Source organism: Stegodyphus dumicola, chromosome 10, assembly GCF_044657685.1.
Source record: "Stegodyphus dumicola isolate Sdum_Otavi_A_Nest chromosome 10, ASM4465768v1".
Lineage (NCBI taxonomy): Eukaryota > Metazoa > Arthropoda > Arachnida > Araneae > Eresidae > Stegodyphus > Stegodyphus dumicola.
The window spans coordinates 173,660,787-173,688,400 of NC_140777.1; the positions used below are offsets into that span (position 1 = coordinate 173,660,787).

At 32.7% G+C, this 27,614-nt stretch overlaps 2 protein-coding genes across 3 annotated transcripts in view; one reads left to right on the forward strand and one right to left on the reverse strand.

Annotated features, from left to right (window-relative positions):
• Positions 1-176: 176 nt before the first annotated feature.
• Positions 177-26,046, forward strand: Mdh1 (malate dehydrogenase 1). The gene is made up of 8 exons (XM_035355644.2): positions 177-333; positions 4,546-4,644; positions 9,405-9,501; positions 11,991-12,166; positions 12,325-12,447; positions 17,469-17,645; positions 19,999-20,112; positions 25,134-26,046. Exons 1-8 carry the CDS (start codon positions 331-333, stop codon positions 25,344-25,346), a joined length of 1,002 nt encoding a protein of 333 aa, XP_035211535.1. The 5' UTR covers positions 177-330; the 3' UTR covers positions 25,347-26,046.
• A 1,304-nt stretch (positions 26,047-27,350) lies between these two features.
• Positions 27,351-27,614, reverse strand: part of LOC118185742 (arginase-1-like) — a 33,097-nt gene continuing 32,833 nt past the window's right edge. For both annotated transcript variants that reach the window (XM_035355643.2, XM_035355642.2), the window contains one exon: positions 27,351-27,600. In XM_035355643.2, coding sequence (XP_035211534.1) covers positions 27,434-27,600 — 167 coding nt within the window. In that variant the 3' untranslated portion in view covers positions 27,351-27,433. The remainder of the gene's footprint in view (positions 27,601-27,614) is intronic.

The window sequence follows — 27,614 nt, forward strand, 5'->3', positions numbered from 1 at the left end:
AACAATGAAATGGAGAAAATTTATTATGCATTTTTTAAACAATTGTAATTGGAAAATTTTCTAAATGTATTCTGTTTATGAAATTTATGCTTGTTTTCTTCATGAGTTTTATAGCTTCAAAAGTACAAATTTGAAATAATAAAGTGATATTTTTTATTCATCACATGCTTATTACATATCATTACAACGCTCATCTACAAGTTTGTCCTTGTCACAGGTCCTTGGTGTGTCCTTCCTTCTCTGCCGGCGGTTGCACACGTGTTTTTCTACAACTCTTGAATAAATAAATAATAGTTACATTTAATTTATTTACACAAAATAAACGGAAACATGGTATGTCTCTTCATTTAGTTTATCATTTTATGATTCAAGGTTTAAGTGTATGAAATTTTTCTCTGGGACTAAAATTTTACTTCATTGCATTTCCTTATTGCTTTGGTTAAATTGTATCACTTCATTATATTCCTGTCATAATTTCTTTTACTGGAAATTGTAGCGTAACTTATAAGTTAAATATCCCGATGTACTTAATATTCAATTCCTTTATATTTTGGTATTTAGTTGTTTGACTTTAAAGGTACATACGCTATTTTGCAAAGGATAAAGTTGTTTAAATGCGTTAACCATGATTCATTCTTCTGACATATTCTGCATACATTCGGTTCTTGTTTTCGCCCCCCCCCACATTGCAAAGCCTTTTCCCCAAGTTGACTGCAGAGTAAAATTAGCTTAGAGCATGAGTGTTCAAACTACGGCCCGTTAGAGGATTTTTAAAATTTTGATATAACAATCAATCTATAACTTCATGTACGTTCTTTATAAAAACATAGCATAAACATTATACAACCATTTCTAAATTTACAGTGAGCGAAATACAGTAACACTCGTTGTATTGAAAATTTAGCCCTTGTACTTTTTACAAGAATAAATGAATAAATATTTCATACGTAATCTTTGCCTACTTTCATATCAGTATTAAATATTAATACTTACAAGCTAAAGTTTGCATCTGATCAAAATATAAACAAAATGCACTGATAAATTGTTAAGAATATTTTGCAAATGTTTAAACAGATTTAAAAAATTTATGTTAGATGAAACTGCATGAAAGACTAAAAACCACAGCTCTCAGTAATATCTTTATAGTGGTATATAGAGACCCGAGCTCAGAAACTCCGTCAATCAAAGAACGAAATTGGGGGGGGGGGGAATTATCCACAGGAGTCTGAACACGACGAATTGGAACCTCTAGGCAAAAATTCTTCTGGCATCATTGGGAGAAGAAACATTTTGTCCCAAACAAAAGAAAGGGGAGAGGCCAAATTCGCCTTACCTGAAACAGAGGTGAATGAAGTGTCACTGCTTAACAAGACGCAGTTGTCTGATCTACAGAAGAAAAGTACGAATTTAAAACCACTTTTTGACTTAGTCGCATTAGACGATCCAAGTAACCCTTTGGGAAATGTTTGCAAAATAGGAATTTCCTTTTCGGTTCGGCACAAACAAGAAACTGTAGATGTGTCAAATGATGTTTCGTACCAACAAGACTCGGTAGGTTTGCAAATGCCTAAAAATTCCATAAGAGAATTGCCCAAGACATTAAGTAGTGTAAATTTACCAGGGAAAGTAGAAGAATCCCCAGTTCATCATTTATCAATGTTAGTGTCTGATACTGAAGGTTCAAAAGGGAATAAATATAGTTACTTCATGAATGATGTAAATTCAACTTGTAATGAAGTAATTTTTTCTGATGTTAATGCCCAAAATGATGTAAATTCAACTTGTAATGAATTAAGTTTTTCTGATGTTAATGCCCAATTAAATGTACATGTTTATTTTGAGGTCAAGTGTAGTAGTTCTGAACCAGATGGTGGGGTTACCATTAAGAGATTATCACAAATTGAAAATTAAATATCTGCAAGGTTTCCCTTTTCAGCCTGGATAGGTATATAATTAATATTAGACTTAAGATTGTATATTACATATTTCATAAAACTGAGTTATATATTGTATGTGAATGATTAAGATTAGTTCTAAGTATTATGTTTATATGTTATTGACTGGCCTCAATATAAGTTCTTGTTGTGTGATCCTTGCTACTTAACCCAACCTTGTGAAAAAAAAATATTAGTGTTAATATTTATTAATTAGTGTTTACTTTTTGAGAACTTGCTGTGGTAAAGGGTACGAGGAATTGGAGTTCTGAAACCCCCACCCCTTGGGGAGAAGAAGGGTTGTGACAACATGCACACCTCTGTCAAACATCTGCTTAATGAGAAGAACTTCCTGTTTTGTCCAGAAGCTAATTGTCAGTTAGAACTTTGAGGAAAGGTGTTGCGGAAATCCCCTGGTGTGGTTTACAGGTATTTCTGACAAGATGTTTAACAAAACGAAAGAGAGGGTTTTTTTGTGTGAGCAGTGAAAGACTGAACCAGCGTCACGGCTGCATCCAGCGGCCATTGCTTGTATTATTGCTGTAATGATTGATTATTTTATTTATTAGTAATCAAGAAATTCGTATTAAGTTTTTAAAATAAATATCTAAAAGACAACTTTGTCCAGAATCAAAATGGAAATACTTCTCCCACAGAAGATCATACTTTTTATTACAGGAATAAACATTCTTCTATTATCAGCTTGATGAGCACTGGTGATATCAATTGGATCAACAATGTATTCTTTATGGTCAAGAATGATGTTTTTTAAATTACAGCACATGGTAAAGAATGTTCATTCAGGGAATTTTTCATTAGATTTGGAACTACTCTGATATGTGCCCTCAAGTCGCCAAATTTCCCGCCAAATATTTTTGGCGAGAAACTTTACGCTGCCATATTACTATCTAAATTTTTTGTCTCCATTTTGAACTTGAAGCCTAAAATATCTCCAAAAATACTGTTTTCACACATGCAAAAACTACATTTTGAACACACGATTTAAGCTAAAAATCCGGAACAAAAACAAAAAATTTAGATAGCAAAAACGTAAAGTTTCTAACCAAAAATATTTGACAAGGATCTATGTACACAGCGACATGTTTTAACTTTAAGAAGCATCTACGAATGGCACACTGTAGGCAACGAATGAATCTACGAACACCTCGCTTTAATAAATTAACATAACAACAATAAATTTCAATGAATACCATGTACCCAGCGTTCTGTTTCAACTTTAAAAAACATCTACGAATTGCACAATCTACACTAAAAACAAATCAAGGAAATAAACTAAAATAAATTTCAGACAATTCAAAAAACAACAATAAAAACTTGAACATGCAGAAAACAATGAATTCAATGAAATTCATGCAAAAAACAATGAATATAGCATTCTACAAAATAAAAACAATAAAATAAAATGCACTTACCATAATGAAAGCTTCTTTTAAAAGCAGAAATATCTTCCCCCCCCTATCTTCTCAGATACAGAGCATACAAAGTCCAAAATACATTCGTTGATAAAATTTCGCCAATCACACAACGTCTGTGAAGAAAACTTCCACGATTTTGCTATATCACATGCCTTCCTACGATTCAAAATTTTGAAAGTAACAATAAAAACTTCCTCCAACGTTAACTTGCTACACGAAAACCAAGATCCAAACCTTAAACTCCGCTGACACCCACATACTTTATTAGCAACAATGTTACTGCAAACCCACACAAGTCTATCAGAAACACCATTTTTCGTCCGAGTTCTCATATCAGCTCCGCATTTCGGACACGTCAAACTCCGTTTTAAAAGTCCCGACTCCCACAGAAATTCCAAAGATACACTACGATCCCCATAAATACATCCGTGAACAAAAGACTCGTTAACAACTCCAACATCGTACCTTTTTATACTAAATTTACTCTGCACACAATCTAAAATATGCGGCTGAAACCTTCCCACCACGTCTTTCATCGCAACATAGGCCATTTCAAAAACACACGCGACACGAACCAACTAGCAATTATTAAACTACTCCACCAAAAGATTTTTCAACGTCGACATGGTTGCCATACAACACGCAATCGCGCCAAAAACCAGCGCAAAACACATATCGCTACATTTGGTGAAATTAGGGCGTTTATCAGAGTTGTACCTTAGATTTTCTCCAGCTGCAAAATGGTTCATTTAGTATATATCCTAAAGCTTGATTATTTAATTGGTCTGCATATCCCTTGGTTCCATCTTTAATCTAAAAGACAACTTTCACGGGTGTTCAGACATTACAACCTCTGTGTCAGTGCCCCTCTCTTGATCCGCACCCACCTTGCGAAGAAGGCCTTGCATGCCTGCTTCCGCCGGCCCTGTTTAAGTTACGTAATCCACTCCTGCTTATTAAGATTTCATTTTTCATTCATAAGTAATCAACTTTAAATAACAGTGTTTAGTGCTTTGAAAAATATATACACTTTTCAGAAAATTTTTCAGAATTACTTCAAAACTTTCTGAGATTAAGGCTTCATTTCACAAATGTTATTCAAAATCATGTTTTTTTAAATAATTGAAGTATGCATTGTTGAATTTGAATTGTAAGAATAGTTTTTAATTCTGCAGAAGGATCCAATACGTGTTTTGGTAACTGGTGCTGCTGGTCAGATTGCATATTCATTGCTGTATTCTGTGTCGAAAGGAGATGTATTTGGTCATGATCAAGTAAGTTATAGCATTATTTGTGCATGTTTTTATAACTTGTTTTGATATTTAAAAGCTGAAGCAGGATGTAAGTATATTAATGTTTACTAGCATGATTTAATGTAAACAAAAGACAAAAAATTTTTTAACTATAAAAAAGGAGTTACATAATTTGCTATAGCATGCTTGGCTTTTATTGCCTGGAATGAAAGAGTACTTGTATGAAATTATATTCTTGTTTTGTTGTTATATTATGATTTAATTTGTCTGTGCTGTATAAATTTGAGTAAACTCTTCACTTATTCTGCCATCAGTAAAAATGAAGTTATGTTTATGTAACATGAAAGAAAGCTTAATAGAGAGTTTTAATCCACTTAGAGTTAAAATAATTTCATAAATAAGCTTTTCTACACTCTATATTACTTGTTTTCCTTGATTACAAAATGCTAGGCAATTTTTGAATGTTTTTCGGTTTTGGTATAAAAATTTTGAGATACTAAAGCTGCATATAACTATGCAGTAAAAGTGCTCAGCGATATATACAATAAGTTTAGCGTTTGTTATTATGACTTTGTCAGATAACTGTAAAAAAGAGGATATTTTAACCTTGACCAGTAAATTAAGAAAAAAAGTATATATCAGAATTGATAATAGCATACAGCTATTGAAGAAACTGAGGTATATTGTACCTTACAGAAAAGTGTAAAAGCTTTATTGCCAGAAGAGTCATCTGTACAATGTTGTTAAAAAAAAATTCAATTTCCTGTCAAGTTTCTAAAATAAATAAGCTCTGACATTTCAGAATTGTCACGTGTATTGTCAGTGTGTAAGAGGAAGATCTATTTTTGTGTCAACTGTAATTCAAGAAAAAACAAATCAATTACAGTTACCATTTATGGAAAATTAATATGATAGTGGCTGTATAATAAATAACCAAATAAACCAAAGTATAAATAACTAAATAAGCCAAAATATAAATAACCAAAATGGAATTATGAATGTTCTGTTTGCCCAAGAAAAAGGATAGTGCAGCAAATATTTGGGATGGTGTTATTGCATTATCTATGAATGAAAAAATAAAAATATATTATTATTTTATTGTAAATTACTACTATTATTTTATTACAATAGATTTACATAGCTAAGTTATTAAAAATAAGTGAGTTTTTAGAAAGTTTTTTTTTTTTTTTTTTTTTTTTTGTAAAGTTTTATTTTAGCCCCTGACTGCATCTTCTGGTCTGTTAATTATAAAAGAATAAAAATGGCTGGTTTTGTAAACAGCATGGCATTTGATAATTTTACTCTTGAATGCACTTTACATAAAAGAAACCCAAAAAATTTCCTTTGAAGCTTTTCGCCTCTGAGTCTAGTAATTGCAAAAAGTGTTAATACAGAATCTGTGTCGTGAATGGAGTTAGAAAAATGCTGCAGATTAATAGTACTGTACTTTAAATATGTGTGTGTGTATCTTTATGTAAGAATTTCAAATATGTAGATGAAGACACTGGAAACTTTTAACAGCTTACAATATTGGGTAGATGGCTGAGACGACCATAGTGGCTTGAAGGTGGCTGAGTGCAAAAGTATGATGACACATTTATCGCAATTAAGCTTGAAGAATCATTATCTTTATTTTTTTTATGTATATCAAATCATTCTTTTTCAGGCAAGATATTTCTTAATTATATATGAATAAATAAGTTGCATTTTGAAGTATGAGGTCATCTTAAGCAAGTAAGGAACAGTAGCATGGATGAAAAAGCGTCTTGCCAGCAGGAGAGCTTATGCGAAAAAGGGAAGAATACTTCATAGTACTTCATAGGAAGAAGGGGGGAGTTGGAAAAGTTTCAGTTCTGAGTTTTGGTTTTCAATGAATTTGATTGGACAAGAGGTATCTGCATTAAAACGTTAGGTAACATAGAAAAATCTGGAACTTGGGAGAAGAGATGAAGTAAAGGGCAGATCACCAAATTTAGAATGCTAATTCCGAGGTCAGCAATTATTTTTCAAAGCAGCCATCATATTTTGTCATATCTCACATATATGTATTTGCAACTTGTATATATTATTATAAGTTGCATATATATATGTGATATTTTGACACTCGTGACGAATCTCGGCATCAAAGTTTTGGCATGGCTTTATGCTGAGTGGTAAGGAGGATATTCAAAGACGAAACAAACTGATTTAGTTTTTAATTGCACATTTTTATTTTACTCCAATTAGCAGGCTATTTTCCTTTTAGATGACACTCTCTAAATTACATATCCATAGTGCTTTAACTAAGAATGATTGAATTTAAACTTTATGCGTCATAACTAATTCTAACAAAGGAAGAAAAGATGGACAGGGCAGCGCAGAGTCTTGTAGCACCAAGATTAGGAAGCAATCTGACTGAAAAAGGGTGCATACTCAGTATTTATAGTAGCGGTTACATAATAGGCTAGCAAATTCTAGAAGGTACTGGTCTAGGGAAAAGATCCTAAATTGCAGAAAATTAATTAAAAGTTGCGTGTTCACGAAAAGCAAAACCATCGTATTTTTTTATATTTTGCATATATATATTTGTGACTTATTTTTATTAATTCAAGAATTTAAATTCCAAAAATCTTTGAAACAAGAGGAATTGATTTACTAAAATTTATCCAAATGGCTTAAAACTAAATAAAACTAATTACTCTCAAATTGTAATTTACTGTCATGATCTAGAAATAGCTAACTACAATAAAATTCAAATTTTTACAAGACCAGAAAGTTCAATTTTACTACTATTAAGTTAATAAATTGGACTTCTAACATTTTCAAAAAATTAGTAAATGACACTGTTCTTAATCAAATCATAGAATATTCCTTGGTAACTAATTCCTAGGACACATAATCTTTTTTGTTGCACAGTATCGTTGTGTGTGTGTTATAAATCTATACACCTCACAATTTTATACAGACTATATTTTTAGAACCAGGGACAATAGCTAGCAGAGGTTAAGCGACACTTCAACAAGTGAAATAGCATCTTGGTTTCAAAATGCACACTTATCTACTATGGGAGAGTCATGCAATATGTGAACAAGCTTTGTCTTGCTGATAAATGGCACCTGGTGACTTGATAGAATAGGCAATACAACCGGCATTAGAATATTCACATAATTGCAAGCCATCATAGTGCCTTGAAGGAGGACTAGAGATGATCTCGTGTCCAATAAATCACTCCCCACACTGAGACACCTTGTGTAATTGCTGTATGCTGGTTGACAACAAATGACGTATCAGACTGCTGGCCTGCCTGCTTCCACACACGTGTGTGTTTGTCATCAGCACTGAGACTGAATCCGAATTCATCGCTGAAGATCACACGCCTCCAGTCGGTCATACTCCAGCTTGCCTGAGTTTGGGAAAATCCAGTCGACACTGCCCATGATGCGGGGTCAATAGTAGACATCTTAATGGACGTCAGAAGCATATACCAGTATTGACCAGTCAATCTCCGAATAGTTTCCTTGTTACCACTGGATGGCTGGAAAGTGGAAAATGTCATTGAATCGATGCTAGTGATGTTGGTGAAGTGGCTGTTCTTATGATTGCATGATCCTTGCACTCATTTGTGTTCCAGGCACACCCTGACCTTCTGGGATGGTAGACTATCTCTTCCATGATTCATTGTTGCCAACACAGAGCAACTACCATATTGCTTCGACCAAGGTGGCGGCAATGCAATTGTTCGACCAACCTGCATCTCTGAGGACTACTGTATGCCACTTTTCAAAGTCTGACAACTGTTCGTATTGCTGCTGCTTATATCTCAGAGGCATCTCTAGTCACAATACTGTTCCATTCAAGTGGACATATTTTTTTTTAATAGCCCTGTGGCACGAGCAATCATGAGCGTGCTTACGCTTTCTCACTGGCATCAAAATTCAAGTCATTTGCATTTCTCTTATCAGACTACATTCCTGCCTAGTTTCTAATTGTAACTCGATTTATCCTAGATGCATTTTTTTTTTTTTTTTTTTTTTTTGTGACAGAGTGTACTTGAAAATTTTGAGCACAGGATGAAATTTCTTTCTTAGCATTAAATTACCTTCATAAAACACAGAAGGATACCATGAAACTAGTGTGAAAATAACTTTCACACTAGTAAATAATTTTGAAAGGTATGCTAATAACTGTAAGTATTGAATAATGCGTTAACTTGTTTATTCCGGGTTAATTTTTATTCCAATATATGCAAGTTTCATTAGATTAAAATCCGAACTTGTATTTGTGACTGAATTTAGTTCTGCTTATGGAACTTTTTTTTTTATTAATTAAAAAGAAATACAGTAGTAAAAAAAAAAAACATTTATTATTTTCTCAACTTTGTTTAAATAATATTTTTTTTTTGTTTCTTAAATTTCAAAGCCTGCATTATTTATAACTGTTTGTGAGTAAAAATTGGAACATATTAAGCTTTTCTTTTATAAATAAAAGCCAATGTTACTTTATATTATGATTTTTATCATTGCTTGTATTGAATTATGTCGGCTTAGTTAAAATATAGTCATATTGCTATTGAATACTGATATAAATTAAAATTGTGTGCCAGTATTGAAATAATATGATTCATGTATTTACCAGTGTGGTTTAAACTAAATTCTATCCTAGTAAATAAAAATAAAAAAAAATAAAAAAAAAAATGGAGAAAATATTGAAAAAGGATAGTTTAAAACTGAATATATAAATATATATATATATATATATATATAATACATGAATGACCTGACATCCACTGTCATGTTTTTTAGCCATTATCTTTACATCTTTTGGATATCGCACCAATGATGGGAGTGTTAGAAGGCGTTGTCATGGAATTAAATGATTGTGCATTTCCTTTATTGAGAGGTATTTATTGCAATTTATATTTTTCTGTGCAGCATACTTTACAAAATTATGGGAACTATTTATTTCTACAGTTTTCTTTTAATAATAAAAAAATAGTCAAATAATTTTGTCAACAAGCAGTTGAGTAAAAAATGAAAAATTTTTTAAAAAATATAGAGTTTCTAAAAAGAAGAAGAAAAAAAAAATAAGTGTTAGTTGAAGTTATCTGGAAGAACTGATTATAATACAACATAATGAAAATAAAATAAAAAGTGATGAAAGTGTAAAATACAAATAAAAGGAGTAAAAATAATTATGTGTTAGGTGTTCTAAGACTTGATTCTTCAGACAGATCACATTCTGTTGTTTCTTGTGCTTATTGATATAATTTAAACTATACAGAAGTACCACCAGCCGCATATAAGGAGATAATTTTTCAAAAGCAGCACATTGCTATTATATTTGCTTCATGTGCTCTCTCATTTCTCCTTTTGTGTTTGATGGCAGCTTTCTTTCAGTGCCTTCTGTTGGCGGATTATAACGAATGCTGGAAGTACAAATTACTTTTCTAATTATTACGTACTTCTGCATTAAAATGGTAATGCACATTATCTGATGTGCCAATTGTGTTTCGAAGCCACACTTTAACCGAGTTTGTGTGTCTTTTGAAATGCCATGTACTCTTCTTTTCATGGAGTTATGTGACAAAGGTCTTGTATTCCTCACAATGATCTCACGTTTATTAGAAAATCCCTCAACTACAAACGGTTTAATTTTAGGTGATTTACTTTCTTTATTCAGATTTAAATGTATAAGTCTTATTAAAATTGGCGTGGACTGTTTCTAGGTCTATAAGGTATTTCTCCCACTTTCCAAATGTCCTTTGTGGTGTAGTGGTTCTGCACGCTGGGCCGGTATTCCAGAGGTCCGTGGTTCGATTCCCAGCGAAGGCGGTTGCATATTTTTCATCTTTTCTGCTTTCAATTAACCTAAATGACTCTACAACTGGCACCCAAACTAAAAGGGTTGTGGATGATGATGATTCTCCACACCCAGGATTTGGCAACTAGGTCCCCTAAAATCCTAGTTGCCCTTTAAAAAGGGGAGTATATAAGATATTTCTTCCACTTTCCAAGCATCCTTTGTGGTGTAGTGGTTCTGCACACTGGGCCGGTATTCCAGAGGTCTGTGATTCGATTCCCGGCGAAGGCGGTTGCATATTTTTCATCTCTCTGGCTTCCAATTAACCTAATGTCTCTACAAGTCATATTCAACATTATTTTTCAGCACTGCAATGCTACTACTTCACAACAAACAAATAACACATTTATCTTTAAAATTGATGAAACTCATGGTTCTTCCCAGTCAGTATTAAAATTTTAAGTTCTTTGTCTTTTAGGATTAGAATAACAAAATATATAAAATCAGTGAAGTAAAAGACAAAAGTAGGAGATAAATACACTAAAAATATGAGCATAAAAACCGAGCAATAAATATGAAATGGGATTTAGGGAAATGTCCATTAAATGGGATTCCCCTTTGTAGATTGTATCGTAAAGCTGAGCAAATAATTACTCTGTGTATGGTGCCATCTATAAACAGTGATATACAGTACTGTAGTTTAGGAAGACATTAAAAATATTTTTAATCTCTGTGTATTGGGTATTTTTAGCTTAACACAATTAATTTATTTTAACAATTAATGATATTTTTAATTTTTAACAATTAATCGGGACAAAATGACAAATTGGCTGGGATGGGAGCACTATATCTTCAAACAGGGACAGTCTTGGTCAAACCAGAACTTCTGCTAAGCCCATTTAAAATAATAAATATGCCTATATTTCTCTAATTATTAACTTAACAAACTTTTACGAAGCTTTTTATTGAAAACTTAAATAATTATTTTATCATTGCCACAGAACAGCAGGCACACATAAAACTGTCGAGAGGTGTAATGGTGCCAGCGAGCTTAATGTTGGGGACCATGCTTTTAAAGACTGTTTAAAACTTTTTTGTGGAGGAAAGTATGGGGAAATGTGTGAATTTTATAGAAAGAAACACAATTAATTTGGCAACCCATTATTATATATGCATTGTTTAAATTATTCAAAAGGCCTGCCATATAATCATACTATGAGAATAGAAGGTCAGAAGTGGGTAAATGAGGTAAAAATTTTAACACTTGAATGCAAAACTTTTGGACTTGTAAAACATAACTTTTTTATTTGTATTTAATTCATTGAATACTATACTGAAAATATATTAAAAACATTTTGCTCTTCTAATCGAACGTACTCTTTTATTTAACTCATTTAAAAGAATTTTTAAGACTTCAGTTTTTAAAAATAAATCATATTAGTTTAAAATTTATTTCCAAGGTAATTTAATTTTGCATTAGTTATGACGAGCATTCTTTTGTGGAAAATGTGATAAGAATTGTCTTTCTAATTAATTTTGCATTAAGCTCATTAATTTAAAATTAATACTTTTTAAACCTTTTTTTAAAGAAATTATAGCTACAGCAGATGAAAAAGTAGCTTTTACTGACATTGATGCTGCTTTTCTTGTTGGTGCAATGCCTCGCAGAGAAGGTATGGAACGTAAGGATTTACTCGCAGCAAATGTTAAGATTTTCAAAAGCCAGGGCAAAGCATTAGATCAATATGCAAAGAAAGATGTTAAGGTATGCTTTTTATATGTTATGAAATTTAACTCAAGTAGATATTCAATGCTTTATTTACTGTTTTTAGTTAATATTGTATTTTTATAGTTTCGGAGAAAATATTATTTTTATTATAATCTTATGATATTAAATGAAGTATCTGGTTGTATGTCTTTTAGGTTTTAGTTGTTGGAAATCCTGCGAACACCAATGCTTTAATCTGTAGTAAATATGCACCATCGATCCCCAAAGAAAATTTTACTGCTATGACGAGGCTTGATCAGAATAGAGCTACATCTCAGGTGATTTGCTAAGCATGCAGTTCTATATTTTTTAAAGCTTTAATTTCAGGGAATTATCTTTTTATCCAATGAGCATTGGTAATTATTTATATGAGAAATATATTTAATTAGAAAGGTTGATATCTAATTATTTTAATACTTTTGTTACTAAATTATTTTCATTTAAAGTATATGATGGGAACATAGCTATTTTAATGAGTGCTTTAAAAGTAAATGTCAAAATCTCTGATAATGAGAAAACAGTATAAAAGACGCTTAATTGAAATTTTTCTTCTAAAAATATAATAAGTATATTTTTATTATCAGTTTTTTGTTTGTATTTGCATACAACCTACATATAAATATAAGATAAAAATATGTAAAGCAAAATTCTAACTTTAATTTTCAGTAGTCCCTCAATCCTCTGTTTTAATTTGGGTAGTCTTAAAAATATATATATATATATATATATATATATATATATATAGTAACTGCTTATATTAAATATTTCTAAATTGCCTCATTTCAAAATTAATCCATGTCGTATGATTGTTGTTTAACACTAGCGACATAGGTACTTGCATAAATGACTTATCCAATATTTTCAATTTGAGAACCTAAAATTTTTATTAGCTAACAGTGATTGATTGTGAACCAAATCATTCTAAACCTAGCTTTTATCTTAGGCACACTGCATTTCTACTGTTGCTCTTATGCCACCTACTTCTCTTTCATCAGTTATATAATCAAATTGTAAAAAGGCAAAAATGTGATTAAAAGTGGGCATGCAAATTACGGCTATTATGATGTGGAAGTTTTATGCATCTCCATGTTAACAAATTTTTAAATCTTTATATATTTATGTGTATGTGCGTGTATATATATAATAGTATATAACAAGATGCTAGCTTAGGTTCCCAATTTAATATCAGGCATGAATGTAAAAATTAACATTAGATGCAGTTTTCAAATGCTTTTGTCTAGTAGTGAGGTAAACATTTTGGTGTACATTAGCTTTGCTGCATGTAATTTTATTAGACATTAGTTGGTTTTTTTTTTTTTTTTTTTTTTTTTTTAGTATGAATTAGCTTTGCTACATGATTAGTATTAAAATTTATGACTTTGTAAAAGTTTCATGTGCATCGCACATTGTTAAATATACGTTGCATGTTATTAATCGTTTTCTGTGCGAGTTCCAGTGTTGTTATATTCCCCGTTTTTCATTCTTTCTGCTGTTGGTTAAGTAAATTTAATAAATGAAGCATATATTTTTTTTCTTATCAGTATTATAAAATAGGACAAATATATACATGTTTTCTGCAGTGTGTTTTTTAACCTTTTTTTTAAAATGCGAGTTTCAAAAACAAAATAATTTTTATTTACATATTTCCTCTGTTATAAAAGTTAAAAAATAAGGTAGTGAATATTCATCAAGCAAGGAGAGATATTTAAATTGAGGCATGAGTTTTGTTAATATAAAATACATTGTAAGCTAATATGATATTTATGTAGTATAGAAGCTTTATGCACATAAATACAAATATTTTTGAAGTATCTCATCTTGCTTCTTCTTTTTTTTTGGGCGGGAGGGGTAACATTTTGCACTTTGGTTTGGATTTCAGGTATTTTTATTTATTCCCAGGCACTAAACCATTTAGGCATACATTTTATTTTTTAAATTATTCTTTTCATTGTTACTCTGCAGTGTTATGGAGTATTGCAATGTTTCTGCAGTAGATCCCAAGTCATTGTGGAATCACGGGTAATGAGTTTGCTGACACTCTGGTCAAGGCTGGATATGTCCTTCTGGCATTTTTACTAATCCAAAACTTGTAACTATCTTGGTGGTTCAGTTTGTATGTAATAGGCGATGAAAGGCTCAGTTTTGAACACAACAACAAATAAATTTATTTACATGATTACTGAAATAAAGTGTAGTATTAATTGTGCCGTTAATTATTAGAGCCGGTGACTCCCTTACAATCATGCTTACTCATTAGTTAAGCACATCTACACTAGAGAAACAGGCGGGGTACAGCACCCTCTATAGGCGTTTCTTAACACTCCCCATCTACATAGAGTTTATAATTATACTTTCCAAATTCTATCAATTGGATTTACATCAATAACATTGCAATAAAATAATTAGCATATTTTTACATGTGATCTTCTAAACATACAAAGCTTTCTTGAATAAACTATTAATACAAAGAATAGAGGAATAAATATACTATTAACACATAACAATTAAAAGAACACAATAATGCAAAAAAAAAAAAACAAAAAAAGTTTCAATCTCATGAATATCATACTGTAAATTTTTAAATTTTAGATTGTCATTGAGCTCTAAATTGTAAATCAGCTGAATTGGCCTTCTTATTAGTCCACTACCAGTTTTGATTGAACATGAGAAAACTTTGCCGTCCCTTCCAGAGAAAGTCTCTATAATTCTACCTAGAGACCACATTTCTTGGGTAGTGTTCTTCAGAGATTAACACTATGTCATTTGGTTTGAATTCAGTTGTCTTTGAAAGTTAAAAAATAAGGTAGTGAATATTCATCAAGCAAGGAGAGATATTTAAATTGAGGCATGAGTTTTGTTAATATAAAATACATTGTAAGCTAATATGATATTTTTGTAGTATAGAAGCTTTATGCACATAAATACAAATATTTTGAAGTATCTTTGCCGTCCCTCCCAGGGAAAGTCTCTACTAGAGACCACATACTTCTTGGGTAGCATTCTTCAGAGATTAACACTATGTCATTTGGTTTGAATTCAGCTGAACTCTAAATTGTATTGTTGGCAGATATTAGCAGATCTTAAATTTAATAAATAACCCTTTCGACAGCATTTCCAAAAATTATTTAATATATTCTGCTGATGTTTGAATTTTTTCACAATAGATTTTCTCGATCCTGATAAATCATCCTTAGTTATTCTAGTTGGAGGAAGGGATAGCAAACGTCTACCTATTAAAAAATGTGCAGGAGTGAGTGGAAAGGGTTCACTATATAAGTAAGTAATGGGCCTGGACAATTTTTCTAAGACTTGTTTTGATCGTTCTGATCATTCTTTCCCAAAATCTTCCCCACCATGCTCCCCTCTCAATTATATATTTCCAATGAATATTGTGAGAAGAGAAGAAATTCTTTACAGAAGGATCAGAAATGCAAGTCCACAGTTTTTTTAGTTCAGTGTCTGCACGTTTGAATGATTTTGCGTTGTCACTGTATATAATTGAACACAGTCCTCGTCGCACCATAAATCTTCTAAAGTCTAATAAGAATGCTTCCATAATCATCCAAGGTACCAGTTCTAAATGAATAGTGCGAGTTACTGCACAAGTAAATACTAAAAGTCTGTTTATTGTTGCTGTCTTTAGTGAAAAATGGTCCAACATAGTCCAATCCAGTTGCCGTGAACATTGGTGACTGAAGAATTCGATCTGGAGGAAGTGGAGCTACGTCTTGAACTCCCGGGTGAACACTGTATCTTTTGCAAATCACGCATTTGCTCAACAAGGATTTAATTCGCCGTCTGCCTTTGACAACCCAAAATTTTTCTCACAGGTTCGTCAGAGTTGAGTCCACTCTGGAATGAAATACCATTTCATGCGCGTTGAAAATTAAAATATCGATGTATCAACACTGACGGAAGTATCCATTGATGCTTGGCAGATTCCAGACAGTTTGCAAATTGTATTCTGCCTTTTAACCGTAGAAGTCTCGTCTTCATCGAGCTCAAGATTCAGCGAGTAAATAGTGGAACTGTTGTCAACTGACTTTCCTTGAGATAAACCAAGGATTTTCTTTTCGAAATATTGAAATTGCGTGTTTTTAATCCAGTATTTTTCTGCATTCATTATTTCAGAAGCGGTTAATGGTCCACAAAGTCTTTCGGATCTAGGATTAGAATTGTTGATGAACCTATATATCCACATTGTTATTCGGTATACCTTGTTTAATTTACTAAACTGATTTAAATCGAGCAATGAATTAGAACTTTGCTCAGTGTCCTTGTTTTTAATAGCAGCTTGTAGGACATTATGATTCTAGATATCTCTTCCTCATTTGCTTCCATGCCCGGTCTTTTAGGCCACAAATTTTCAGACTGGAAAAGCCAACTTGGTCCGTTTTGCCACAACGGACTGAAGATGATGGTCTCAGCTCGTTCCCCTCGAGACAATAGATCTGCAGGATTTTCTTTGCTACTGCAATGGTACCACTGTTTAGCTTTGCAAATTGCCTGTATTACTGCTACACGGTTGCCAATGAATGGCTTCCAGACTTTTGGCGATTTCCTTATCCAATGTAGCATTATTTGGGAGTCAATCCAAAAGATAATATTGTTGCTTAACATAGGCAAGACGCATTTTAAATATTTAGCTAAGTGAGCAGTAACAAATAAATTTATTAACATGATTACTGAAATAAAGTGTAGTATTAAATGTGCTGTTAATTATTAGGGCCAGCAACTCTGTTACAAGCATTCTTACTCATTAGTTAAGCACATCTACACTAGAGAAACAGGTGGGGTACAGCACCCTCTATAGGCGTTTCTTAACAGTCCTTCCTCAATCCAGTCCTCCTGTTTGCTATCACAGTGCTAAGAGAATCACTGGAGCCAGATGTGGAGCTCATCTTCGAGAGAAGAATGGGGACTTTGTGAAGGGGAACATTTGGGATTTCCTAATGGAGAATCCCATTCCTTGCAACCTACCTAGACTTGTCAGTGTCACTGACTTTAGATTAAAAACTGGACATGATTACTTCATAAAACACCTACACAGATTTATCTTGCACATTATGTGATATTGATGATATATGCACTGACCATTTTAACACTTGTTCTAAACTTAATGACTTAGCAACAGCAAATGCTGTAAAATTTATTGTACCTTTTTTAATGTTTCTGAATTGTATTGGGCTGCCTGTCACAGACTAATGGCAGTTATGCCTAGATCTGGCACAGGAATTTAAAAACAAATTTTTTCAAAAAATAAATCTACTTTTTTAAAGTGATATTTTTTTCTCAACAGATTGCCAATTTGCTGAAGGTGAATGTAAGTAATGTAGCAAATATTATTATCTGGGGTAACCACTCATCTACTCAGTATCCTGATGTGTCTCAAGCTATAGTTAATATAAATGGAGCAGTATCCAGTGTTCCAGATGCTGTTAAAGATGATGCATATCTTCAAGGGGAATTCATTACAGTAAGTATTCTAATTAATGATTTGTTTTTACATATTTTGACAGATATTATATGAACATTATGTTCATAATGCATGTGACAGAATGTAAAACATTATCCTTTATTATATAAATATTTTTACACTTAAATTTGAATATCTCCAGCATTAACTTCACAGATTTTATTAAATGTTTCATTCATTCAGCATAAATCTACTTAGTTACTTTCTGTGGTATATTGAAGACTTTTTGAATATTTTTGTGCTTTGGAGTTGATTTTTCCAAGGTTGCCACACTACCTGGAAAACCAGAAAAAGTCAGGGAATTCGAAAATTGACCAAAAAATTCAGGGAATTTAAATATTTTAGTCAAAATTTGGAAAAGTTGGGGAATTTCATACGATGATTTTCCCCTAAAAAAGCGAGTTTTGCGCCGACGTTGGAAGCGATCACTTTCTCGCCGAATTATGTATCACGCGAGCATCATTCGGCCAGCTTGCATAGAGGCAAATTTTGCAGCTCCAATCAGATTGTCTTTTAAAAAGGCAAAGCAAGTTTCCAGTAGCCTCGAGTATCGAGAGACTGGCATGTGCATATCCAGTGCATGTTGAACTAAGGAAAATGCGTACTCTCGTAAAAAATGAAATCAGTTTAATCCTAGTATAGGGTACTATGGAAGTTAGAATAGCCTCCATCTATTCTATCCTAACCTCCGTGTATCGTATACATGGGATTTGGGGACAATATGATGAGCAGTAATGTGTCATTTTGGTATTGGTGACAGTTTTCAAAATCGTGCCAAGGCCGTAGCGTATACTAGGATTTTATCGCAAAATCTTTTTAACCCCTTTTTTTAAATAAATGCTTTATTTGTCATTTTGCAGTAAAATTTAAAAAAAAAAATAGTAATCAGTACTAATCTCGATCTTTAGTGGAGAAAAGGTACTTTTCCGTTTTGCCGGCGCAGACGATAAAGTCGCCAATAATGGTACAACCGATGCCAAACGGAATATCCTCACTGGTAACCTTTTACTCTTCATTTTCAAAACAATTTGCAGCCGTTTCTTATCAGATTGATTGTTTCTTTCAATACTGGTACACAATTACATAGAATTTTTACCATATAGTTCCATTTTATGCCCTAAGGCCATTCGCTGGTGGTAATTAAGTGAATTAGGGTGCAATCACACCGCTCACCCGATGGCGAAAATATAGAAAAGGAAAGTCAAGGGTTAAATTCATCCATTCTAATGAGAATGCACTGCCGAAGTAAAGCACTGCGGTTTTACATAATTTCTGAGTAAGCTATTCGTACGAATTGAAATAATTCTTGCATTTAAACTTGTATTCCAAATTAAGATTTAACTTGAAATTAATGTAGATAATTACTGAGTGAATTAGATTTTTGTAGCGAAGTTTACGTGAGATGAGATCACTTGGGGTCACGTGATATGAACGGGAAAATCAGAATGTAATACCATGAAAGCATAGTAAATTCTTAAATTAATGTCTTTTTACAAATTTATTGTCTTTATTTATTGGCTTTTTTACAAAATTTTAAATGACATTAAAATTTTTATACCTTCAAAATAAGAAATTCTTAGAACATTTGTTAACATTTTGTTATGTGTATACTGTATGTTGTCGTCAATACAGTCTGCTTGGCGAGATTTGCGCCGGCGAAACAGAAAAGTACCAAAACTAGAATTTAATTATTTTATTATGAGTGTAGTCTATTTCTTTTATTTGTACATTTAGAACATTTATAAATTTTCAAAGCATCTTCATTTAAAAAAAAAGAGCGAAAAAATAATTTTAACATTTTTTACTGCCATGTGTTCCCTTAAATAAGCCCTATTACTTTCAAATGTAAAATTTTTATTAATAAATTTTGTTACATAATTCAATGTTAAAGAAGTAATATAAATATTTTATTGAATTTCTGGTGTGCAGAATACTATTTCTGGTTTCAAAAATAGATAGTCTAGTAATATCAAAATAATTTTAAATCAGGTTTTAAATAAAGTAAACAAATTTTCACCAGAATTTGAAAGGAAGAAGATACTCTTTAACTAATATATCATGAATAAAAAATTGATATTTTGATCAAAACTAGCACTTTAATATGTGTGAATTTCCTAAAGTATTGGATTGTGGCAAGCTTGCAAGGATTATTTGCTTAAGGATGCCTTCGGAACTTTGTAAGGGAGATTGTCTTCATGTTACACATGGAAAAATCCTTGAAAACTTTACAAGAAAATGAAGCTTATAGCCTCATTTAAGCATTTTATATAATCTGATTTTTAATGTTTATTTCAATGCTCATAATTAATTTCTTTTATTGTATGCAAAAAAATTTGTCTCTCCCTTACTGTAGACTGTACAAAAAAGGGGAGCTGCAGTTATTGCTGCTAGGAAGTTATCAAGCGCTATGTCTGCTGCTAAAGCTGCATGTGATCACATGAGAGACTGGTTTTTTGGAACACCAGAGGTACTTCATTTTCAATTTTAAAGTTTATATTTATTTAATAATGAGAATCAAAGGTATTTATGTATATTTAAACTAAAATTAATTTGTATAAAGCTTACTTTTGTATATTTAAATGTTATTACTGAACAGAAATTAGCAAATCACATTATATTGTCATAATTCATTAATTTTAATGGCATTACATAAATGGTGCAATGTTTGAGTAAAGATATCAGAATTCATTTGCATTTAAACTAGTGAAAGAACTTTAAGCAGTATGCACATTTGGAAAGCAAATTTTTCAAGTTAAAATGAGATAAAATATATTAAGTTACAAGCTGAAATTAGGTTACAGCTGAAACATAAGTAAACAAATGCAAAAATAGCTTTTGCAGATGACCTACTGCATTGTCTGCTGGAGCTAGAATGGTTGGTCTGGTTAAGCTTATTGAAGATGTTAAACAACAAGAATCAGCATTTTCTTTTATTGCTTTCTAGAGGATTGCTGTACTCACAATTGATATTGAGATACATGGAATGTTGAAGAAAAGACCTTTGTTGTAATATGGTTTTCAGGCAATCTCAAGTGCTGCTCAAATTTTAAGGCTTTGTTTGTCTCAGGGTTTAGTGATTATTTTGAAAGTGTCCCAGTCATTTATTGAATGTTGATGCTCAGAGAAGTATTTAAAGATGTGGTATTTTATTGAGGAACTGGTTGGCACAGAGAGTTTATAGACATATTTTTACACTCACCTATTCATACTTATAATTTTTCTAGATGTTGAAGAGTGAAAAAATACCTCTTGAGAGCGCTACTAAGAGTGGCTACACATATCTGGCTGAAGAATGCCATGCAAGTACCACTGAGCTGTCCTGGTAGAATTGGCCAATCACTAGAATTCCTTGGTTTGTGGACCTACCTCTATCAAAAAATTGTTACTTTCATATATATACATATACTAGGCTGATTCTAAATTGTTTTTACAAATTAAGAGGGGTGATAGTACTCATCTAGATAAGCAATAATTACTACAGAACATAAGGGCGCATTCCACTCCGGGAGGCAGAAAAGAGGAATATTAGAATTTCAACCTGAACTTAAATAGTGCTGGGAGAATGAATGAACAAGACCAAACGTTGCACAATCTGTTTAGTGAAAAACTCTCAGAGAGTGCACAAAACGGACAAAACCTGAAAACTTGGCTTCCGAGTGTTAATTCTAAGCTCAGACTTTTATGGCAAACACTCAAATGCACATCTTTGGTTGACAAGGTCTCAACCTCGCAAATGATTGCAACAAATTAATTATCTAAATTATTAGGTAGAAAAAACTGCTACCTTGATGTCAAGTATCAATTTAGCTTCCCCCCCCCAATAATTTCCGTTTCTCCATCTTCTATCCTGTTCTTCTGGACTTGCTGTGCTGAGCTCATTGCACTTAAAGCATCCTTCTATGGAAAACGAAGTTCTGACAGTTGGAACACAGCATGAACTTTTCATGCTAATCTCGGCATACAGCAGAAGTTGGAGTTAGCTGATAATATCCAGCCCTTGATTAGATAATTAACTTATTGCAATCGTTTGTGATGTTGGAACCTTACCAACCAAAGATGTGCATTTGAGTGTTTGCCATAAAAGTCTGAGCTCGAATTAGCATTCGAAAGCCAAGTTTTCAGGTTTATCTGTTTTGTGTACTCCCTGAGTTTTTCACTAAACTAATTGTGCAGCTTTTGGTCTCATCCATTTGCTCTCCCAGCACTGTTCTAAGTTCAGGTTGAAGTTTCATTGCTCATCTGAATGAGTACCATTAACCCTCTTAATTTGAAAAGACAATTTAGAATCACCCTGTATATCAATTCAAACTGGGCTGGTGATTCAGAAACTGGTACACAAAGTCTGAAGACATAGAAATAAGTAACAATTAATGACCATCGAATTGGTGACATTACAGTAGAAAAAATAGTATTCAAATGACAGTTATGAAGATACAGGGCAATGTAATATAATTTACTATACACAAATACAGAATATTACAAGAAACAAATTAAAAAGCTACCAACCAGAGTATCACAAATATTAGAATGTAACTTGAAAGTACAAAACTTATAACAAACAGATAAAAATTTAGTTTCCATTTACACATGATAAATTTCCGCTAAAAATTTCCTCCTGAATATTAAGTGAAACAAAGATTTTGGGGGAAGGTCGAACCTCTTCCTACCTTGTGATGGTTTTAACCGAACCTACCTTGTGATGGTTTTAAGTATTTAGAATATAGAATATTTAATAAAAATCTTGTTTACTTCATAAAGTCCACAGAAGTTGCAGAGTTGTTGTTCGAGGCATTTCTCTTCATTGTCTTATTCTGCTGATTGCTGGACTGTCAAATGCTATGGATCGATAGTAGTGGTGACCTAGTGTCATGTGCAGTGGCACCAATGCCATCACACCAGATGTGGCAACAGTAAGCTGCTGTAAAGCAAAGGCAAGATTGAGGGATTTGACATGGGAGTTCCTCACACATGCATGGTTGTCATCACTACCCAAATCAAATTCTAATTAGTAACACATCAATCAGTGTGTGTCTGGTCTGACATCTGTATGACAACACTGTTGACAGATCCCTGATTTCTGGATAGTAGCATCTTTCAAATGACATACCATATTTGTCGGCATATAAGACGACACCCTCTTTTTTATACACATTTTGAAGGATTAAACTTTATTATTGAGCATTATAATCTGGGGAAAGAACACCTTTTAATCTTCTTTGTCAAAACCCAGACACTCATCTCCAGAGGTAAGTGAACAGTCACTTGAAACCTTTTCTAAATCAGCATCTGAGTCCTCATACAACATATTGTCCTATGTACAGTGTAGTGCATAACTAATGCCACATTTCTTGAATGATTTAACCTCTGTCTCTGTTTTCGCAGCATCTCATAAAGCTCTGACCCATTCACAAACATGTGAAATGCGAAGTCCAAATAAACTGAGTATCGATGTATTAGATGCACCTCGTTTTTCAGACCCATTTTCAAAGAAAAAAAGGTGCATCGTATACGCTGGCAAATACGGTATGTGAAAATTTCATGACATTTTGGTAGTTTGCAGGTTATAGTGGTTTTAGTGACCCTAGTTTTGTAATTTTTGAAACAATAGATGAAAAAGAATTGTGTGTTGATTAAACATTGTTTTTTGATGGGGGAAAAATACTTTTGAAGCCAAATAGTGGCTTAGTAAGCATTATGGAAATTCTGCACTAGGGAAATCAAATATTATCGACTGGTATGCTGAATTTTAAATGAGGTCGTACGAACACTGTTGATGCTGAACGCTCTGATTACTCATCATCGACAGTTATTCTGGAAAACGTACAAAAAGTCCACAAAATAGTTTTGAAAGACCATAAAGTGAAGTTGCATAACATAGCTGACACCTTAAAGATATCAAAAGTTGGTATGTTTCCAATTTTACACGAAAATATGAGCATGCTTAAGTTGCTTTTGAAGTGAGTGCCGCATTTGTTCACACTTAACCAAAAACAACACTACATCAATGATTCAGAGCTCTGTTTGGAGCTGTTGAAGCAAGGCAAAAAAAATTTCTTGCATTGGTATGTGACAATGAATGAAAAATTAATCCACTTCTACACACCTGAATCAGAAAGATCATCAGCTGAGTGGGTAACAGCCGTAAAAGTCGTTCAAAGCGACCCAAAATTTAAAAATCACCTGACAAAGTTATGGCTTCCATATTTAGGGACAAGCATGGTATTTTGTTCATAAACTAGCCTGAGAAAAATAAAACTATCAATAGTGAATATTACATGGTATTACTGGATTGATTGAGTTTAGAAATCAAGAAAAAATGGCCTTACATGCAAAAGAAAAAAGTGCAGTTTCACCAAGACAGTGCCCTGTGTCACAAGTCGATTAAAACAATGGTTAAATTGAATGAATTACCCTTCAAATTGTTTCCCCACACACCATAATCTCCAGATTTGGCACCCAGAGACTGCTGGCATTTTGCAGACATCACAGAGATGCTCCAGAAAAATAAATTATGCTCAAATGAAGGATTGTCGAAACTGAGTCCTATTTTGAAAGCAAAGACAAATCGTTCTATAAAAAGGCATCGAAAAGTTAGAGGAGTGTTAAAATGAAGCATTACTCTTGAAGGTGAGTATGTTGATGAATAAATTCGAATTTCTAAAAAAAAAAAATTTTTTTTTGCTCTTCTTAGCCTTAGACTTATTGAGTGTAGACCACATGGTTCCACTCAGTTGCAGTTCATTCCAGTTGAGCATGATGGCATTCCAAGTGAAGCAGATGGTAGAAGGGTTTTATTGGCAGCACACATAATGAACACTGTGATACCAAATGTCCTTCAGTAAACAATGATACAGTTGGAGCTGTGTGCTGATGTCGGGTGATGCGATGCTTCTGTCAGTTATTGGTTTGCCGAGGGCACCCTGAACCTGCTATATATATGAATTCTGTCTCTTATCTTTCTGTCCAGCACTTTGTGGCAAAATCTGAATGATTGAGGTGGTGGGATACTTGCTGAGCTGACCGCCCCGCTTCCATCATCCTACTGATTCTTTCCTTTTCATACTCTGACACCTGATCATATATTGTCTCTGATCGCACATAGCGGCATCCCTAGTGAAAAAAAATCTTTCAGCAATAGGTTAAGTACATGCAAAATACCTCTGCATACTTCATTTATGCAGCAGGATAACAAAGTGCAGTGCCTTCTGGTGGCATTACATAAAGTGAAAACCCTCTGTATTTCTTATTTCCATATCTGACATATACTTCCATTACAATCTGATTCCTTCTTGGTACAGACTTATGGCAATGAAAGTATACATTTGAAAGAAACTTGTTATTAATAGTAACTGAAATTTATAAATTGTAGTTACTTGAAACTTGTTAACTATTATTTTTCTAATGCAAAAGTTCAGTTAAAATTTGCTATATTCATAACTGATTGCAAATTGATATATCAAGATATGTAACGGAAAATATTTCTTTCAGGGAAAATTTGTTTCCATGGGAGTGTATTCAGATGGATCGTATGGTGCTCCAAAAGATGTAATATACAGCTTTCCTGTTACAATAGGAGCAGACAGAAAATGGAAGATAGTTCAAGGTTTACAAATAAATGACTTTTCTCAAGAGAAGCTGAAGGTAACAGGAGAGGAGTTGCTGCAAGAGCGTGAAGAGGCTCTTTCAGTTTGTCAAGATTGACTGGTTGCTCCCCCTACAGCCAACTTATAAATTCCCACACCTTTTAGTTCGAAGAACACTTTTTGTAGTTATTCTATAGAATGTTGGTTTTTGAAACTTTAAAAAGTATAATAGTTATTAATATGTTCGTAGAAAATCCAGAATTTCTAATTGAAACTTAACACATTAAGCACATGATTGGAAATTGTGCTGCTTTAGGTAATTTCACAAAACCCTAAAGAATGGCAGAACTTTGCATTTTTACTAGGTCACATTTATAAATGCAAAAAAATTAAAAAAACTTCATTAACCCTGTTTGCATAATACAACGAAAAAGCAATGGTTTCCATTAAAGCTTACTACCTAATATTTAAAAAATTCGTTATATAGTTTTATAAAAAATTAAAGCCTAATGAAATTTTTCATTTCTATAATTTTAAAATTGGCTGTAGGCTGGGATGTATTTTTTAAACAGATGAAATCTTGTTTCGTTATTTCAAAATATTTGCTATATTTTTATACAGTATAATGATGCATTTTTATATATACATTTATGATGTAAAAAGTAATCTTTGGCCATGGTCTTGCTGCTCAGATTGTTTCAAATTTTGTGCATAAATACTTAAAATAATCAAAGAATTTTATTGTTAAATTTGTTAGCCACTTCTTTGTAGCTATATATATATATATGATTGCATATTAAATGAAATTTATAAAATGATATTGTTATCCTGTTTGATGCCTCTGAGGTTTCTAGTTTGATTTAAATTTCAAGCTGACAGTTAATCTTGCATCACTAAGTATTTGTCAGAGCAGAGTATTTCACCTCCTTTCACATATCACAATAGTACTTTCCTAATTACTTTCAGAAATGATGTTCAACGTATTATGAAAGTGTATGCATTATTTAGGATGTTATAATAGAACTAAGGTTATAAGAGAAATTTTTGAGTTTGATACAATGAACCATGACTAAGAAGCAATTCTGTCATATCTAAATTAAATTTAAACCCATTAAAAATAAAATGTGCATTTCAGATGTGGTATTTTGATCTTCTTCAAAAGTCTGCCAGCTTTTTGATTAAATGTGTGTTAAAATAATTTTTTGTATAAATCCACATTTCCATGCTATTTACATTAAATTCAAGTGACAGATATTGAAAATTACAGTGAATACAATGTTACAGGCATCCAAAAAGCGTATCGAAATCGCCGGTAACCGGTGAGGTATTGACTTGACAGGGTGCTGATAGACAACCTAAGGTATCTGATACCAGACACTCGCCAAATGGTCCTGCAATTCTTGCACATTGCTAGGTGGTAACATGGCAGCACAAATGTTTGAATGGATTCATGTCAGGTGAAGAATAGGAAAAGGAGATTTCACATAGGAATGCATGGGATGCCATGTAGCAGGGCTAAATGACTCCAGTTCAATAATGGAAAGAACACATAAAAAGGAAGTAGTAAGGGAAAAAAAAACATTTATTATCGTACATGTAACATTTCTTTGCATTCGTTTTACAGACTTAAAAGAGGTGCTCGAACTGCTGACCATGTGCTAGAATGCATGGACAACCGGACATTCTGGAATATGCCTGGCATTTACATGTATATCTGCAAGCTCATTCCACATATACCGGTTCATATTACTTTTGCAAAGTCACCTAGTCTAATGACTACTGGCTGCACACGTCAAACAGCTGTGCTTATGTATGGAAATTATATACACAAAGCATTTTCTACATCACCATGCATTCATCTGCACCCATACTTTCCTATGTGAAATCTTCCTATTCCCTACCTCCCCACTAAATATTGATGATGAATTCTGAATCACCCTGTATATATATATGTGTGTGTATGAATATGTTAATTATCTTGGAATATTTTGTTTTGATAAGAAATAAAGACATCTTACTTATAGAGAACGCAGATTACTTTTTGGATACTTCATGGCAAAGCATTTTAAAGCTAATAAGTTCAGAAATTAATCAAGCAGTTTGATATTCAGAAGTACTTCCAAGTTGTTTAACAAATTTTATTAATGACTGAAATTATACATTAGCTCAAAATAATCCTCTTTTTAGAAAATATATATTGTACAGTTAAGTGCCCACAGGAACTTCTTTTATATCTCTTGGCACAACACCATGCCTTGAGTAACCCATAAATGTTTTTATAATCAATGTTGCTACATTCAGTGTATTTTGAACTTGCTCACTGCTGCCCATCATTGGATTGACTTCCACAACATCCAATACTTGCAATAAACCTAGAAGATGATCA